This window comes from Numenius arquata, chromosome 6 (genome assembly GCF_964106895.1).
Source record: "Numenius arquata chromosome 6, bNumArq3.hap1.1, whole genome shotgun sequence".
In the NCBI taxonomy this organism is placed as follows: Eukaryota; Metazoa; Chordata; class Aves; order Charadriiformes; family Scolopacidae; genus Numenius; species Numenius arquata.
The window spans coordinates 969,760-987,815 of NC_133581.1; the positions used below are offsets into that span (position 1 = coordinate 969,760).

Below are 18,056 nucleotides of genomic sequence, written 5' to 3' on the forward strand. Positions count from 1 at the left end.
AGCTGTGGCAGAGGCTGCCAAAGAGGAAATGAAAGGGAAAAAAAGCTGTTCTCGTGATTTTCTTTTCCAAAGCAGCCCCAGTGCCTTGATATTACCCTGCCATCTTGAAACCTGTTTTTTAATACCCAGTGACAGGCTCGCTCGCTCTCTGTTAGCACCAGACAAGGCTGGAGGGACTAAATTATCCTGTCTCCTTGTGGAACGAATTAGCCTGAGCACGTTGCTCTACTGATGCCACTTCACGCCCTCCCGTGCTGCTGCTGGCTTGGAGGTGCCACATCTGGGACCTTCCTTCCCACCTCTGCCTGGTGCCCCTAAATCTGCAAGTGGGGCCAGGGATAACACCTCATGATTAGCACCAGTTTTCCTAAAAAGCTGCTCCGTGCTCTGGCAATGATTCAGGCTCATTAATGCATTAGAGCTGCAAGCTGGCAGCCCCGGACCAGTGGAGTACAATGCTTAATTAGCAGGTTACAAATCATCTTTTAAATGGACAGTTGATAGGGCTTCGGGGCTTTTAAATTGTCCTTTTATTAACAGAGTTTCCCAGGATGGTATATCAGAAATGACTGTTTGTAATCAAGAGGCACAAAAGCTGCTTTCAGGGACTTACACAGATGAGTCTGACCCCGGTGCTCGTGTGGGAGAGGAACCAAACCTGTGGCAGGAGAAACACTTGCTTTTACATCGCAGGTGGGAGGGGAAGACAGGCAGAAAGGGTGGCTGAGAAGTCTTTAGCTCCCTTCAGGCAGCACAATTAGTAGGCAGATTTTTCAAAAGAGTCAGAAAAAAAATACACTTTCATGTACTAGTTTCAAAAATCCTGCCCAGTGGGGGATCTGAGCACTGGAACACCAGCTCTAAGCTCTTACAAAAACCTCCTTCTGCAGAAGAAATGCCGAGAAATGGCTGGAGAAATGGCTACCAAAAGGTTAATTTAACACATCTGTTGGTACTTATTTTTAAAACAAGAAGACAATGAAGTAGCTCAGAGACGTCAAAGCTTTTGGTTTGGAGAACTGTTAATACAAAGCAATACTTAGCATGGCTGGAGAATGGCATCAGCACCGTCCCCACTGCACATTAACATCAGCGGAGGTTATGTGCGTCTGGAGGTCGGACCAACCCAGCGGCAGAAAGCACTTGGGATCCCAGGACTGTCTCCTGGTTAGGAGCAGGCTCTGCCCTCCCCTGTCCCAGACCCAGAGAAATAGAGAAATCCTTGCATAAATCTCAGGATAAACAAATGTAATCTTTTCTGTCTTCTTCAGGTTTTTGCTCCCTCCTCACGTCTCTTCCCCTGCTGTACAGGAACAGTTAAACTATGAGATGATAATGTCCTTGTCATATTTCATAATTTTGGGGGCGGAGAGGAGGAAGGAGGAGAAAAACATGTTTTGCTTCCCCATGGCCCGGGTGTGTCATAACAGGCTGACAGCAGCTCCGGGGCAGCACGGAGCAACTGCGAGAATCTGCTCCTCAGCCAGTGCAAAAGCAGAGCTTCCAACCTTGACGATCCTATGATTCTGTGTTTTCTTAACAGCACAGCTCAGACCTGCTTTCCTGGTAGGAGAAAACCGGATTTTTTTGGTCCTCTCTGTCTTCCACAGTGCCCTTTGAGAAGCGGTAATAGAAGCAGACTAAGGGAAAAGGCAGCCTGGCTTTGAGTGAGGGGTGTAAAGGGATGAAGAGTTGTAGTGTCCCTGTGACAGCAATTTGTGGTGTGCGCCCAAGAGCTGGTGCCCAAAACAGGACAGGCTCCGGGTTACGGGTCTCTGGCCATGCAGGAGCTGTGTCTTCTCCTGTGTCTCACGAGCTGCAGTGCGGTCTCTCAGCCAGGCCATCTCAGCACGTTCCCTGGGCTCAGGCTCGCTCTTCACTTGGCAGAGGCAGGGCTGAAGTCAAGCTGTGCAGGGCTGCGCACAGGCGGAGGCACTCTGCTCCCCCCGCAGCTTACGCACACCCTGGCTCCCTGCTCCGGCTCTGCGGATGCTCTGGCTTTCCGGTTCCTGTCTTCAGGGACACAATCAGGCATTGTGAAGGGTCCAGACTGAATCATTCTTTGCATGAGCTTGCAGGAGAAATATGCAGACACAGAAGAAACAATAAGCACACCCATGCAGCTCCCTGCCTCAGTTTCCCCATCAGTTATGAACTGTTTGGCATTTCCGAGGCAATCAGTGCTCCTTCTCTCCCGTCTCTCTTCCCACACAAGGTTTCCCCTGGGACAAATGGGGTCCAGTTCTTCTGCAGCAGCTGTTCTCTTTCTAAAATGGTGAGTTTCTTTTACAGCTGCTTTAAAGGCTAACATCCATCTGCACCGTGCTCCCCCGCCAGCCTTCTCAAATAAGCAAACTTCCCAGATCTCTGCTGGTTTAATCTCTCAATAAATGCAAGGACTCAGTTTGGGGCTGCAGAGACCCGTTAGATCCCTGGCTAACAGATTCTTCACGTGGGGCCGCGTGGGCTGTTGACTTCAAGCCTGGAGGGAGCATTTTTGGGTACATAATTTTTTGCAGCAACTTTTTGAAATAAATACCCAGTATTGTCTTTCACTGTATCCCGTCCCATTCTGCAACAGGCCAGGGTATGGTGGGGGTGGCTTCTCTGAGAATAGACCCCTCTGCTTTTTTTCCCAAATCATTGCTGGGAAGTCCTAGGATAATGTAGCTAGCACCTTCCTCGTTTCCAAGGATCTGTTTACACAAGCTTCCACCTGTACTGGAGCTACACCAACTTCACACCAGTCAGACCAGTGAAGCTGTGGTGCACTGAGTGCCATCTCCATGAACACTGCCTGTAAGGTCGCGCTTCCACCTGCCTCAGATTTAGCACGTGTGGACAGTCCCCAAAAAGACTGTCCCCAGCTCACTCGCCGGGAACACAGGCGTGGGCTGCAGCGGGGGGAGTTGCCGAGGAGGCTGGGCAGAGCCAGCAGGTATTGAGTCTGGTAGCCCAAATTTCACGCATCCAGCCCTGTAATGCTGGGCTAAACCTGGGGCTGGCAAATGACTGGAATAAAAGTCCTGTTCCCTGGACTGATGCTTTCTCGAACGGCTGACCTGGCACTTTGTGCTGCCACTTTCCTCTTTGTATTTTGGTTTTGCTTGGCGGTGCAAAACGGCAGCACGATAATCTCAGCCCCACACGCTCCCTGCCCCCCAGCGGTTGAGCGGGGAGGGGAATTTGGGGATGGCTCAGCTGGGCTGCAGCACACTGGGGCCTCTCCGCTCACGGCAGCGTTTGTGCGAGGCAGCTCCAGGGCTGCCATGTAGGGTTACGGAACAGGGGGAGGCAGCCCTGATAAATGCTGAGCCACTTGGCAGCCACCGTGCCGCAACCCACGTGCTGTGGCAGCGTCCGGGTGGGAGTGGGAGTGGGATGAGTGGCCAAGCCCCAGACAAGCACCAGCCCCTGCCCTGAGGGTACCCCGTGAGGGGTTCAGCAGCATGGGGGGCAGGCTGGTACCCTGCCCACATCTGCCCGGCACACGCAGCGGCCCGCAGCTCTCCCAGGAGCACCCCGACAATCCTATCTAACCAGGGCAGAAAGCCTTTCCTAAAAGATATTTGTGCTCTACAGACTGTTTTGCTAACACCCACTGTGACCCCAGCCTGGCCTCGGACATGGCTGTGTCTGCGTCATCAGTGCCATGATGGGGCAGAGAAACTCCTGGTCCATGGGGTGCCTTGTGTTTAGTTCATCAAGTCATTAAGTCAGAGGGACTAATTTTTACCTCCTGCTGGGGAGGGGGATACCAACACAAGAGCAGAGCTTGCCAGTCTGGTAGCAGCATGGCTGAACGCAGCGGGAGCAGGGATGGACCCCGGCAGAAAGGCACTGTGTTTGACAGGGACAAGAATCGCCCCCAACGTTACCATGCTGGCTTTTAGCTGCATCTTAGGTGGGCTTCCAGCTCTCGTACAGGTGAATCGTAAGCTGGGTCTTTGGCTCAAATCTGAAAAGGTACCTGAAACTTGGTCTGCCTTGGAAAGAAATGAGACTGTACAGGACACCTCTGCCTCTAGCTTGGGAGGAAGAGGGACCAGTGGGAACACATCCCTTTTTCTTGCTTTTCTCATACATCCTTTACTTTCTGATTTGTATTTTTTCATATCAGTTTCATTCAGGCCCCCAGAAACCAATCTTTCCTCTTTTGCTGACCTTTTCTGGGCAGTTCTTACATGTCCTGGTGGGCACAGGGTCAGGCACTTGCTCCTCTGCCAGGAGTCCTTGCTTAATCCTAGAAGTAACTCGTGTGTCTGTGCTCTTGCAGGCAGAGGAGAGGAGAACAGCAGAGAAGAGGAGGTCAGACAGTGACAGAGGCCCAGAAAATGAGCACGGCCGGAAGGTGAGTTTGGCCCCATGTCCCTCTGGGGGGACCATTGTCTTGGAAGAGGAAACCAGTAGGATGTGCCTCCCAACCAGTAAGAGTTGCCTCAGTCCTAAAGGAAGCAGCATCGTGCTCTGGTGTGGTCCCCACCATTCATTCCTCTCATCATCCAAAGCTTTGCTGAGCTGCTAACACACATGAAACACAGCAGCTCTGGAAAGGGGTGGTAGGGGACCTGCCCTTCATACCTTGTTGTGGCTGCTGAAGTCCCTAGCACAGCAGCAGGGACCTTACGAAGGGTGACACACGCTCTCCCGTGCTGCAGCACAGCCCTGGCTGCGTTCTCTCCCAAAAACACTTCCTTGTGGGTTGAAAGGCTCAGGCCGCATTAGCTACAGCTCCTCACTTCAGCAGGAGCTGAGCAGGATGGAGGTAAATTAAAGCACGGGCCTTCCCACTGACTGTTTAATGCAAACCCTGGAGGACGCGCTGGCTCCCCCGAGCCTGCAGATGCTGTTAATTAGTGGAGCACAAATTGAATAGCCCCATCTCAACGTGATTCATTAGGAGGACACAGATGGGCTCTTAGACATTAATTCCAGCTGAGCCCCCCAGAGCAGAAAAGGGGAGCACGATAACGTCATGGTCCAGCTTACTGCAGCTATGGGTGGAGGCCTGGTGAGGGACCAGCTCCCCCTGCTCTGCAGGCTCCTCAGCCACCTCTGCACCTACCCAGGAGACAGCATGGGCACCAGCCTCCATCTTCCCCTCCCTCTTGGCTTCCCCTTTGCTAAGGGTCAAGGTGGTGGCACAGGGCACTTCCCTTGTCCTCCAGCTCTGGAGTAGAGCCCTGCTCTGCCTGGCCGTGCGCTGCTCAGCTCCTGCAACCTTCTCCTCTATGGGGGCATCAGGATCCATCATGGCAGGACCCACTCTGCCTTGCCATGGGGCTGGAAGCTGTGGGGCGCATCTCCAGGCCAGTGCTTGCCCTTACTTTCCCCTGCCTTTCTGTGGACCTCATCTCTCCCTGCTTGGGAATGTAGTCTCAGGTTCCCCGGCTCCTGCTAGCTAACGAACGGAGGAACAATTACTGCCACCCCATCTCCAGCCCACGCACGTGGGTCTCCTTGGTAACAGGGCTTTCAGTCGCTCCTTCCCCGCTGCTCTGCTTTTAACAGCAGTGCAAGGCTGAGGAGTTAATTCCCATTTGGGGAAGGGGTGAGGGAGGCTGGCGTGGAAGGGCACGTGTGTGAAGTGATGAATTATCCGCTGGTAATTAGCACCCCAGGACTCGGCTCTGCACTAAGCTATTTGCTACACAGTGTTGCTTGACAACACACCATGGCCAGTTGGCTCCTGTTTCCACCATGTCCATTAACCTGACAGCTGGGTTACCCACCTCTCCCTCTTCATGTGCTCCATCAGCTCTGAACTGTCTTTTCATTAAGCTTTGCGTTTTCGAACAGTGGCAGCCCTTAACGAGTCTGTCGGGAGGAGGAGGGATAAACCAGGAAGCTGAAAGCAATGAGGGTGACATTTGCCCTGTGACTGTGGGCTCCTCTGGGTGCCTGCTGGTCGCAGAAGGGTGTCTTCCTTCTTGACCCTGTCCCTGTGGAGGATTTCATAGGCATAACTTCGATTTAAGTGTCCCAAAGTCTTCAGGTGGGGAATTCATCAGCCTGATTCATCTTCTATGGGAGTTCAACCTCTCAAACTCTGTTGGGAGATGTTGCAAGCACTCCAGGAACTACCTGTAGGCCATAAGGAAACCTTAGCAAAGTGCCTCTTCTGAGAAAAACTGAGAACATTTGGTTTTAAAACCTTCAGGTGAGCAGGACCGCAGCAGGTGGAACTACTGTCTAATTTATGCATGTGGTTAAAGTGACTGCAGGTACCAATGGGGGGAATCAATCCTGTGGCCGTTTGCACACAGAATTACAGAGGAATGCTTCAAAAGTTGGTAATTGGGTACTGAATATCTAGAATTAAAATCTACATCTTGTGGCAGCCGCTTCACGGGTCAGGAGGTTCGATATCACTACAAGAACCAAGGAGATGTGGCGGTTCAGGTTAGGGAAACAGCAGTGAAGCCCCATCTCATTAAGGCAAGAGGGATGTATCCAGATGGCAAAATCCAGGGATTTAGGTGGAAGCAGTTTTAATCCTTTGAAATGTAATACTGTTCACGTAGCCTGGATGAAGTGCAACAACTTGTCAGGAACACGTTGCCACAATATATCATTGTCATTGTTGAATATCCCTGGGAGGGGACGGTTGCTTGTTCTGATTTGGCTCCTGATTTACAGTGTGGCTCCAAGCAAGCCATGTAACTTCTTCCTGCTTGCATTTCCCTCTCTGTAAAGTCACCCAACCCTGGGACCAGGGTATAAACCCTGGGACCTGTTTACCAGTGGGCAAAGCAGAGCCCTTCTGTGTGCACATCACTTTAGAGAGAGAAGTTGACCTTGCTCCGAGTTGTTTTCAGCTGTTACTGAGCATTTCTGGTGGGGACAGCACAAAGCACACCGAATGCTGCTGTTTCAGACATTTTTATTAACAAGAATATTATTATTTATTAGAATATATATTATTTATTAACAAGAGCTCTTTTACCTCCCCAAGGATGGTGGGAAGTCAGTCCAGAAGAGCCCTGGAGACCTGAGTTTCCCCATGACTGGACGGGAACGCTCGGAGTACATACGCTGGAAGAGGGAGCGAGATCAGATTGACCTGGAGCGAGTGGCCCGTCACAAGAACGCGAAGGGCGAGTGGCGACGGGCTTGGGATGTGGAGAAGTCGGAGCACATGTAGGTCCTCCCCAGCCCTGGGGTGGTTTGTCTGCAGCAGGCCATCTACAGCCAGCGATGAGATCTTGTGCAGTTATTTATTGCTGCTTAAATCCCACACTGTCCTGTGCCTCTCCCTAACCAAATCCACACTGCTGCCTCTTTCTCCCCCTGACCATGTCTGTCAGTGGGACCAGATATCATGGCGATTCTCATATTTTCTTTCTGACATGAGGTTTCCTACCCGGATAGGAGATACCACGTGCTGACAAAGATTGCCTGCCTTTGGCCCCACCAGGACATGGCCTGTGGGAGGGAGGGGAGTGTGAATCACTGCTCAGTCTACATCTGGAGTGCCCTCTCCGTCTCCACGTGGACAAATCCAATGGCAGGAGGGTGCAGGTGCTCTTCTAGAGACAGGGATGGACAAACTCGTGTTGCTAGTCCACAGGTTTTCTCACTGCCCGGCTTGTTTCTTCCTTTCGGTCACAGGACAGGCCGATGTGCCTAAATCCTCTGCACCTCAAACTCGGCCCATTCAGGCACTGCGGTGTGAGGGGGTCACTTCAAAGGGCCACTTACGGGAGAACTGCTGGGGACAGCAATATGGGAGAGCTCTTAATGGGCTCTGACACTTCCCTGTGTTAAATCCTGTCCCTCTGACTATGCTTGTTTGGCTGGGTCACACCAGCTCGAGAGCCTTGGGAGATGACATAGCACCTGCAGCAGGGTAAGGGTTTGACAGGGTGTGGCGTTAGGGGATGTTACACAGATTTGCTGATAAAAGAGTTTGTACAGGGCAGAGAGATGGGACAATCTTCTGGCTGAGGAGTGGGACCAAATACATAGATTTTTAGTCACTGAGACCCCAGTAATTGGAGGTGAATTGACTTAAGTGGGTGCTGAATGTTGATGGCAAGACAGCTCTGAGCCTTACTGTTCTCCTGTACATCAATTTTTAAGAGAAAAGTCATAATACAAACCAAGCAGGATTAGAAACCAACGAAACGAGTCTGATCCACAGGTCTAATCTGAGATCACAAGTCCTGAAGCTTCTTCAGATAGTATTTAGAAGCTTGGGAATCTCCGTCTGAGCACAGTACAGCTACACTGCAGGCATCTATAGGCTTTGTGGATGTTCACAGAATTATATATATACATATGGGTACTGCTGTAAAGGTTCTGGAGGTTCTCCTTTGGGGTAGAATTGCCTCACAGCCTCATTTCTCCTGGTTAGTGCATGCAGCTTCAGCTCCTGCTGATAAACCTGCACATATTTGCCAGTGGGCAGGTGCAGAAGGGCCGAAGGCTGGAGCCTGCATCGTCTCGAGGTCTCCTGTCCACGCTTTTGCACACTGGAGAGAACCATCCGGTCTGACAATGCCTGTTTTTAACCTGCAGGTTTGAAGAGGACTTTGTTAAGGATGGGGAGCCAGCCTTGGATAATCCCAGCAATAAGAAAGGTTGGCAAGGGACACCTAGACTCTGTCCTGACGCTAGCGAATGCTGATCGTGCGAATCCCAGTGCCGCAGCAGCTGTCCTGGCTGTCAGTTGTGAAGCTGTGCTTTCCTGGGCAAACGCCTCTGAGCGCAGTGTTGGGGTCTCAGCCCTCTCTGCCTTGCAGAGTGCTCAGGGGATGGGATTTCAGCGTCTGGGTGCTAGTGCTTTTTATCCTCCCAGGGAGAGCAGTGGCTTCTGTAACCTTGTACGACACAATGCGGAGGCTCAGCGCTGCCTCCTTTCCCAAACACTGGTTTGAGAGGCAATCCTGTTCCAGAGCACATCATGTCTGATCCCTGTGGCACATGCTGGCTTCTTTACTAGCATAAGTCCATCATGACTCCTGTTTCTCAGGAGATGGACTGGCAGAACAAAGCTTTCCCTTGTGACACCCTATTTGAACATTAGGCTTTCTGCTGCCCGTCCATGACAGAACCTCGCTTACTTCTGTGCATCCTTTGCTTTGTCCTTTCAGGGGGAAGAAACGCAAGGAAATTCCAGCACAAGTCCTTTCCTCCCAACGGGAGAGGTGAGTGAACCACATGGCTTGGTTGTGTCCCCCCACTGAACACCAGTGCCTCTGATGGGCACTCATGGAGAGAGCTCTGGCAGATCTGGAGGGGCCTTTTGGGGACACGCCGTGTGGTTGCTCTCATAGCTGTGCGGTACAGTCTGTGCTGCGTGGCAAGGCAGAACAAGAACAAGTCTTCCAAGAACAGCACAAGGGAGACTGTATCCAAGGAATAAGTTTTAAAGTTACAATTGGAATTTGGAATGAAAAAATGCAGAAGAAACACCCCTAAATTCTCAGTTTGCATTTATTACTTTAGAAGATGCACACACAGTGTACATACAGCTTCAGAGGCTTCCCCCTCCAGAGGTACTTTGCAGTGATAGAGGGATGTTGGCCCCTTCAGTGGTTCACCCCCTGGTTCTGCCTGCTCTTGCATGGCTTTTCCATCCTCTCTTCTAGGTGGGGGACAGCATGGAGTGAACGTGAGCGATCCGGGTGCGAAAGCGGTACCTGCTGTGAGCAGCCGAGCCAAAGGAAAGGACAGGCTGACGGGCAGAGCCAGGAGGTGAGGAGGCGGCAGCAAACCAGTGGTTGTGATATATGTGTCCGGGTCTCATTCCTCGCCTGATTGTGAAGAGGGACACACAAAAAGAGATATTGTTCAACAACAGCATCTTTTCAGAGGGGTTCATGTTGGCTGGGGCCACGTCTGGCAGGATTTCTCTTAGTGGGGTTTGTAGTACTTGTGGGGTGCATCATGGTGATACTGACCCACTGCTCAGCTTTCTGCAGAACAGCCCAGGGGTCAGGGTTTCTCTGTGACCAGCGGTAGGTAACACTGGGACATGTCCCCGCAAGCTTTTGAACACGTCTTACCTGACTTCCAGGCACTGCTGATAGAGAGGAGCGGGCTCCAAAGGTAATTCCCAGCTGACCAAATAGCAGTTAGGATGGGTACTGTGGTACAGATGTCTTTTCTTCTTAAACGACTGTTCTTAAAGATGTTGGGAGGGAAGTGGCCGACTCCTGCCAGCTGTGGGCAGCACACAGCAATATAGTGATTGGCACAGAAGGCATTTCAGAATATCAGCAAAACTAAGTGCATTTTACAGGTTCGCCCACATCCTCCCGGGGGCCCCGCTCTCCTGCTGCTCTCCATAATTAAATTTCAGTGCAGTCTCCAGTTTCCTGGAGCCGCGCTGGCGGTTCAATAACACTAATCGTCTTCACAGCACTGCCGTGCCCTTTAGCTGGCAACGGAAGGGGGAAGAGCTGATTACATACCCCGAGCCTCTTCATTCATCCAGAACACAAAACCATCCAGTAGCTTTTAACGTCAGCGTTCTCCAACCATCCAGGTCCGTGATGACCACAGAGTTAAAGAGATGCATAAACAGCCACGTGCTTCGTAGGGGTACTCACAGCATTCCCCAGAAGCGAGTTAGGTGGAGGTGTGAGCTGCTGCTCGCTGTTCCTTGGCTGAAATGAAGAGCGTTGGGCAGGGGCTGTGTGTGCAGGATTCCGCTGTCAGGACAGTAGCAGGGCTAATATGCAGAGCCTGGCACTCCCTGGAGATTTTTTTAATGTTGCTTTTGTTTCCAGCGGCTGTGCTTTGAGGAGATGCACCTGGGCAGCTGTAACTCTCAGCCAGTTAAACTGTGGACTGGGAATCTACTTACAGTGTAAAGATGGGTTATCTTCTGTCTTCCTAAGCCCTGTTAGTTAAGCACACTTCTAAAATTAAATTTAAATCTGATAAATTGATGAAGAATGGGCTCAACAGCATGCAAATAGTGAAGTCAGCTTTGTTTGTAAGTTACATCCCACCCCTTCCCGTTCTTCAGCTCCATCCCTGGTAAGATATCCTTGGGAAAGAGAAGCAGATGAGCTTTGCTCCTGCTTGCGCTCCCCAGCCGCCGACTGCGGCACCTGGGAATTACAGCGGATCCCGGAGGATGAGCAGGATGGGAACGCCGAGAGATTTGCTTCATGTTGCTGCTTTCTGTGAATACCTTAGCAGGCTTCAGACCAACGCTGCTGTTGAGAACTGTGAAAGGTGCAGTGATGACACCGTTCTGCCCCGACTGAAGATGCCAAACCAAACTCCCAGACCTCAACAACCGCCCTCAGGAGCAAGTGTGGTTCTGCTTCTGAGGTTTGCCTCTGAGATCTGGTTATTTGGGATAGTAAAAAGAGGGACAGGCAGCTGGCCAGAGAGAGACGCAGAAATAAAATTTAAAATTGATGGGCTACAGAGCAGAGAGGGAAGAATTAAAAACGGGGGACAAGGAGAGGGAGACAAGAATAAAAAGTGACAGGCTACAAGGCAGTGAGGGAATAACTGAAAAACGGGGACAGGGAGGTGGAAGAGAGAGATAGAAAGAAAACTTATGCACAGGAATGACTTCAACAGCTGCACTGGGGAAGAGAAACAGAAGGAAAAAATATATCCACCTGATACTATATCTAAGAAGAGAAAGCACAGGCAGCTGTTGGGCAGACGCTGCTCCCCCCACACTGGTGGTAGGATTTTTAACAACCACAAATGACCTGACTTTAGGTCATCATCCCTTCTAAAAGGCAGTACTTCTTATGGAGTACAGCTTTCCTAAAATCACACATCAGTTTTGGGCTAAACTGGATTCAAGGGGAAGGCTTCTGATGACCTTCTGACTACTGAAGTCTTTACTTCCTTCTGAAGGGAACTGGATCAGTCATTATTAGCTGTCTCAGTCTCCTCCAAGCAAATCAGAGAACGCTGTCTCCTGAAACACCTTTCCTTTGGACTTTGATCCATGTCTTCCTTTAAAATGCACATCTAGTGCCATCCCTTCTGCTCTGAGAAGGGGTCACGGGACCCCTTACTGCTGCAGAGCGGGTTGTGTCTCATTGCAGAGGAGATGCTCAGTGCTCCCGAGGGCTGGAAGAAGTTGCACAGAACCAGCAGCTTGTGGTTTCTGTCAGTGTTTGCCGGGACCCTGAGTTATACCCACTGCAGAGATCGTTTTCTTCCTTTCTCTCTGTGGTGATGTGTCTGGTTTGTCATGTCTTGGTCACGTCTCCAGCGGTTGGCCATGCCCAGCTTGTCCTACCAGGAGGGCTGGGATGTGTCTCGGCACCCTTGGGGGGGATCAGGTGTACATGGCGTGGGATCAGTGAGTTCTTCATCCAGATGTGGCCCAGCCCTGTCTTTCCTCCCAAGCAGCAAAATATGAGGAAAGACTTCAGAAATAATGGTGATGTTAGAAGGACCCGATGACACGATAAACCTCATGCTTCCGGAGTTTAATCTTAAAAGCTTAATCCTAATGCAGTCATTCTTTTCTGCTCTGTGGACACTTCAGCCAGACAACTTAGATGCATGTTGCTGGTGACGTGTGTGCTGAGAACAGACTGTAAATGGAAGAGCAGTGTTGATTTTTGAGCAGCTTCTTGGAATGGACAAAGCGTTTGTTGCTTCCCTTTTATAGGCAGTGGGGACGGATGGATCACGCTATGACCCACTTCTTCCTCACCACAGCCCACGGGTCAAACCCCAGCGCTCAGGTCCTGCCTTGGGCTCCATCCCTGCCCCGGTGGGACCCAGGGGAAGGGATGAGTGCCTCCCCGCTCCCCTGTACCCATCTCCTCTCCTCCTCCTTGGCAAAGGTTGACCGATGCTCCGAAGTGGGTCTGTGATGCGCAGATGCTGACTGGTTTCCAGAAATCATAACAGGATCTTGAGCCATTTCTTTCTCCTTCTATGCTGAGCTCTCAGAGCCATGCCCAGAAGGAATGCCTTGGCCAGCTGTCTTATGGCAGAAATTCAAAGAAATAATGTTGGTCTGGGACTTAATGTTTTGTACAGGCTGTCTCAGAGGCTCTGACTGGCCAGCTCGGAGCTCTGTTTGACGACATCTCATTGAGCTGCGCCTCATTAGCAGCCCTGGAGTCTGTTCCTGTAGTGCTCTCTGCCTCTTCTGCTCCAGAGCTTGGAGAGGCTGCAGAAGGCAGCAGCCTCCTCTCTGGCAGTGGCTGGGACAGTGAGCACCCTTTCAAACCGAGCAGGGTTATACCTGGGTGTCAGCACTTTCACCTGCTGTAATAACACAGTATTACTCCCTTGCTTGTCCCACCTCCCTCCGTTAGCAGGAGATTTGGGCAGCGAGTCCAGCAGACTTGAGATCCCTCGTGCCTTGGACATTCCTGCTTGAAGCACATCAGAGTCAAAGCTCACCAGCAACGTCAACCAGTTCAAAGTGATGGGGGTTTCTGGATCCATTCTTTATCTGGGAGAGGGGAAGGTCAGCCAGCCAGATTGCCCAGCGAGGTCTAGCACCTTCTGCTGGGAGGCCGAGAGGACACGTTGCAGGGAGAGAGAATGCCTGGCTTGTCATAGGCTTCCACAGCCTGTTCCTTTCCTGACAACAAACCGAGGAGGTGTATTTTCCAGTAGGTGTTTGTGTCTCCAGTGCGGAGGCTTGGAGGCTTTTCAGTGCATCTGACTCCTCCAGGGCTGCTGGGTTCAATCAGGATATTATTCATATTCAGTTACAGGCGTTCAGGCTCCAAAATGGCTGGTGCTAGAATCCTGTTTAGATGCCTAAATTCTCTTAGTGATGAAATTATAAAGTTTTATATACTATTGAGTCCACAGAGACATTCTTTATTATTGTTGTTTTTCTTTTTTTCTCATTTTATCTCACAGTGAAACAATACATCATACTCCTCCCTGAACATCCTCCATTTAGAAATGGGGCTGGAAAGTGTCTTGATTTTTTTTTTTTCATTCTTGTTTGCTTTGCTTCAGTACTTCCTCTTTATCAGCTACTAGAATGGAAAATCGTGGGTCATTTAAAACTACAAAGAAGTATCTTAAACACTAGTGATGTGAGTAGCTGGAATATGGAGTTGTGCCATGAAGTCCTCTCCTTCACCTGTGGACCTGGGAATCTCAGGGGAAATGAGGAAGCCAAACACTTGTCTGCTGCAGTGAGGACTCTTCCCTCAGCACCACCCGATTGCTCTGTCCTGCCAGAGTCGCTGTAGAATAGCTCTCCTTCTGCCCATCCATCTCACTTCATGGACTTCTGTTTTTCTTATCTCCTCTTCACTGCATCTTCTGTGTCCTCTGTTAATCTAGAAGGCATCCTGTGACTCTCTGGTGATGTGATCTTGTCTCTGAAGCTGGAAGAGCGTCCTCTGCTCTGCTGCTGCTCTTTGGGAAGAGCCATTCCTGAAGCTTTTCCTCTCATTTCAAACCTCAGCTCAGGGAGCCTTTGGGGTGCTGAATATTCCTTACCTGCCCTTATACCCGTCCTTTATCACTTAGAGATTCCTCTCCCGTTTCAGTCCAAGCCACCCAACAGTAAGGCCCACTTGGAGCATCTGGTGGTGACTTCCAGCAGCACCTTACCCAAGAAAGAGTTTGGAGCCAAGTTCCCAGATGAACATCTATCGTGGATGGCACTAGCCATGAGCATTTTCGTTGCAGCTGAGTGATAAATAACACACTCTGGGGTGTTGGGGGTAATGAAGGGGAGGAGGAACATGTCGGATGGAGACACTAAATATTTCAGAATTGCTGTCTAGCTGGTTTTGGCTGTCTTTAGACCTGGGAGGGTGGTCTGTTTTGGGCTAGCTCTTCAGAAGCTGTGCAGTGGTAGTCTAGACTGAGCAGGGAGAGGCAAACACCTGCAGTCGGCAAGTCATTGCTCTGTTTAGGGGAATCTGTCCCCAATATATAGATACCCTCGGGGTATCTGTCTGGGAGAAGCAGCCGTTGGTCCCACCAGCGTCAATGCTCAGGGGACTTGATCCCAAGGGCAGCCCAAACTGTAATATAACACGTTTGACTGTGTATGATGAGCTCTACCCACACAGCTGGACTTCAGAGCTCTCGCAGGGCACCCCTGAAAATACAACCCTAGCGGTGGGGGCTGCTTCCAAGAAACAAGGCCCTTGTGCGGTTTGAGCTGTCACAGTCGGTGGCAGGGACCTGCCTTGGATTCAGGATGAGCCCCCACTGGCCGTGGTTTGGGTGCTGGCTCTGTCGCTGAGCCCTGCAGGACTGCTCCAAGCTGCTTCACCCGGGGCTTGTTGAGGACACCACACCCAGCTCTACGCTCTGAAACGCAATTCACGTCCGCCCTAAGGACTTTGCTGGATAAAGACAGTGTGAAGCAGCTCAGTGTGATTGCCTGATGGAGCCTGGGACGGTAATTCCCCCACAATTTTCACAAGGGCACGTGGGGTCACTGTACCACATTTGCCTCTGGAAATGCCTGACTCTGCAGTCACCTCAACGCGCCTTTTCTTTTTTTGTATCTTGGCACAGATTTGCCAAATGGAGAGGCCATTAAGCCCCTCAGAGTCTGTCGAGAGAATTAAATCTCACACAGCTTTGCACTTGGGTTTTAAGAGTATGGGGCAGGGAGAAATAGGTGTATGTGTGAGTGTGTATATATATATCTATATAAAAATGTTTGAGGGGGGGTGTGTGTGATATAACTCACATATGAGAAGGTAAGGTTACTAAGCCCCCTCCTGCCCAGTAGCACTGCACGGGCAAATTCAGATTTATAGTCACCCTAGCAAATTCAAACAGGCAAACGGAAGCAGTTCGTCATGCAGGCTCTAATTAAGCTGTGGCCCTCTTTGGCACAGGATGTTGTAGCTGTTGCAAATTTATTATGGGGTCAAAATGCACTTACTCAAATCCTTGGAAGAGACCGTCGACTGAGCATGACTCAACGCAGAGATACCATCTCCAGCTCAGGAAATCCCAGAGCTGCAGGTTTCTGGAAGCTGGGTAGGGCGCTGGGGAGGCGTTCAACATATTTGTCCTCTTTTCAAACTCTGCGCTAAGCCTCTGCTGGTGATGCTGAGAGGGGAGGAGAGCCTGGGCTGGCTGAACCTTCAGTCGGATCCTTATGGCCGTTCTTGCAGCCTGCTTGCACATGGCAACGTCTCCCTCTCCCAAACTACTTCCATTTTATCCTTCGCCGTCTGCCGCTGTGTCTGCCCTTGTGGAGATCTGGGACACTCGGGCAAGCAGGACAAGACCGGGGCAGACACCAGTGTAAGCAAACCCTGTATCTTATTAGTCTAATGACAAATGTCTGTTCTGGCAATCGGATTTTATGTTTTCATTACATTTAGAGTTATAACAACCAGCTCATTAAGATTTAGTGGTCTCAGATGCATGTCTCTGGATGGGCTGAGTGCGTCGCAGGTGCCAAAAGGGACTGGACCAGTTACGTCTATCGCCTTTATCTCTCGTTGCGTGGTCCAGGGGCTCAGACAAGGAATGTGTGGCCATAGTAGAAATTCCAGGGAGGGTCGCTTTACCATATGAGAACTTGAAGACCTAAATTCTGATTTTTTTTTTTTCTTGACAGATGGGATGCAAAAGAAGGCGAGGACATGTCTTTTCTGAAGGATGACGTTGATGGCCAGGTGAGTTCATGAGTTAAGGGCTGGCTGCTGAGTTTTCTTGCACGTGCACTGTCAGGGGAGTTGGAGGCTCTCAGCCGGCGCAGAGCGGGGAGACCTCCGTGTTGGGGTAAATGTACCCCTCATTGGCATTCTCTGGATGGTACGATGTGAGAACAACTTCTCTTCTTGCATTGACCCTCTGTCAGCACAGCCCTACCTATTCTGGTCCCCAAACACTTCTCTACCTACATCCTTCTACTTCCTTTAAGAACCTCCGCAAATTTTTCCCCAAGTTTTGGGAACCATCGTAGACAGGGAATATCATATACTAATATTTTAATAAGCTGAACTAAATATCTCCTTCTGTTCTCAGAGGAGCCTTGGTAAGGACAAGCGGAAGAGCAGAGGTGAGGAGGGGGTAGAAGAGAACTGCACAGATGAGCTGGAGGAGAAGGTGAAGCAGCCAAACCTCCAAGATCATGGGGCTTCCTCATCACAAAGGCTACAAAGTGGAAAGGTCCAGTCTGCCCACAACGGCCAGAAGGAGGAGCAGAGAGGAGCGAAGGAGGTGTCTGTGGCCAGCACAGGTGACTCAGAGCCAGGGCCCGAACCAAGGAAGGAAGGTGTTGGGGAAGATGCCAGTGGGAAGCCTGGCTCTGCTGACATCTCCCAGGAGAAGGAGAGCACTAACAGCACCGCTTCACAGAGCAGCCTTCCAAGCACCGGGCAAGCCACCAGCCATGACAGTGAGGAGACCTTGTCATTGCCCGTGGGAGTGAATGTAGATGGAGCTGGCGTAGAGAAAAACACAGCTTCAGAACAGGAACCCACTGAGGAGCCTCCAAACGGCCATGGAGGAAAGCTTGATGCAGCAGCGGGAGACAGACTGGATGCAGGTCAAGGACAGCTGGTGAGAAAAGGAGGGGAAGAAGTGACTGAAGACACTGCCCTTCAGGGACAAGCGCTTGCACTGAAAGGAGGTGAAGATGCTGAAGGCGCTGAACACAGAGAAGAGCCTTTGCCCCCAGGGAAAGCCAGCTCTGACAAGACTGTTGTGTCTGAACAGGACGCAGCAAAATCACAGTCCAGGGAAGGGGACCAGCCTGAGGATTGCAAGGACAAGGACAGCGGGGACACTCTCAACTAGAAGAGATTGCACCGGCTTGCCTGACACAGAAGGTGAGTTCCTTCCCCCGCTCCCCACGAGGTGTTTGTCACTCCGTTACACTCTCAGCCGTGGTACATAACAGCATCACAGCAGATAACTGTCCAGAGGGGTTCACTGACAGCGATACGGATCCCTCAGGTAGTCGCTGCATCACACAGAGCTGCCCAGGAGTAGATGGGGAAACAATGGGAAGTCAGACAGGAAAATTTGGACAGAAAACTGCTGAGTCTGGTTGGTGACATGCATTAATTAGGGCACAAACTGAACCTATTGCTGGGAAGGGATAACCTTAGCAAGGATAGTGGGATGAGTTTATTTCTGCCTCTGGGATGACCACA

The 18,056-nt window shown here is 50.9% G+C and overlaps 1 protein-coding gene across 2 annotated transcripts in view; it reads left to right on the top strand.

Annotated features, from left to right (window-relative positions):
• CCDC9B (coiled-coil domain containing 9B) overlaps window positions 1-18,056 on the top strand; it is a 50,901-nt gene that overhangs the window by 23,327 nt on the left and 9,518 nt on the right. For both annotated transcript variants that reach the window (XM_074149550.1, XM_074149549.1), the window contains 7 exons: window positions 4,277-4,351; window positions 6,956-7,140; window positions 8,521-8,582; window positions 9,096-9,149; window positions 9,594-9,699; window positions 16,514-16,571; window positions 16,924-17,729. In XM_074149550.1, the coding sequence (XP_074005651.1) occupies window positions 4,277-4,351; window positions 6,956-7,140; window positions 8,521-8,582; window positions 9,096-9,149; window positions 9,594-9,699; window positions 16,514-16,571; window positions 16,924-17,697 (1,314 nt within the window). In that variant the 3' untranslated portion in view covers window positions 17,698-17,729. The remainder of the gene's footprint in view (window positions 1-4,276; window positions 4,352-6,955; window positions 7,141-8,520; window positions 8,583-9,095; window positions 9,150-9,593; window positions 9,700-16,513; window positions 16,572-16,923; window positions 17,730-18,056) is intronic.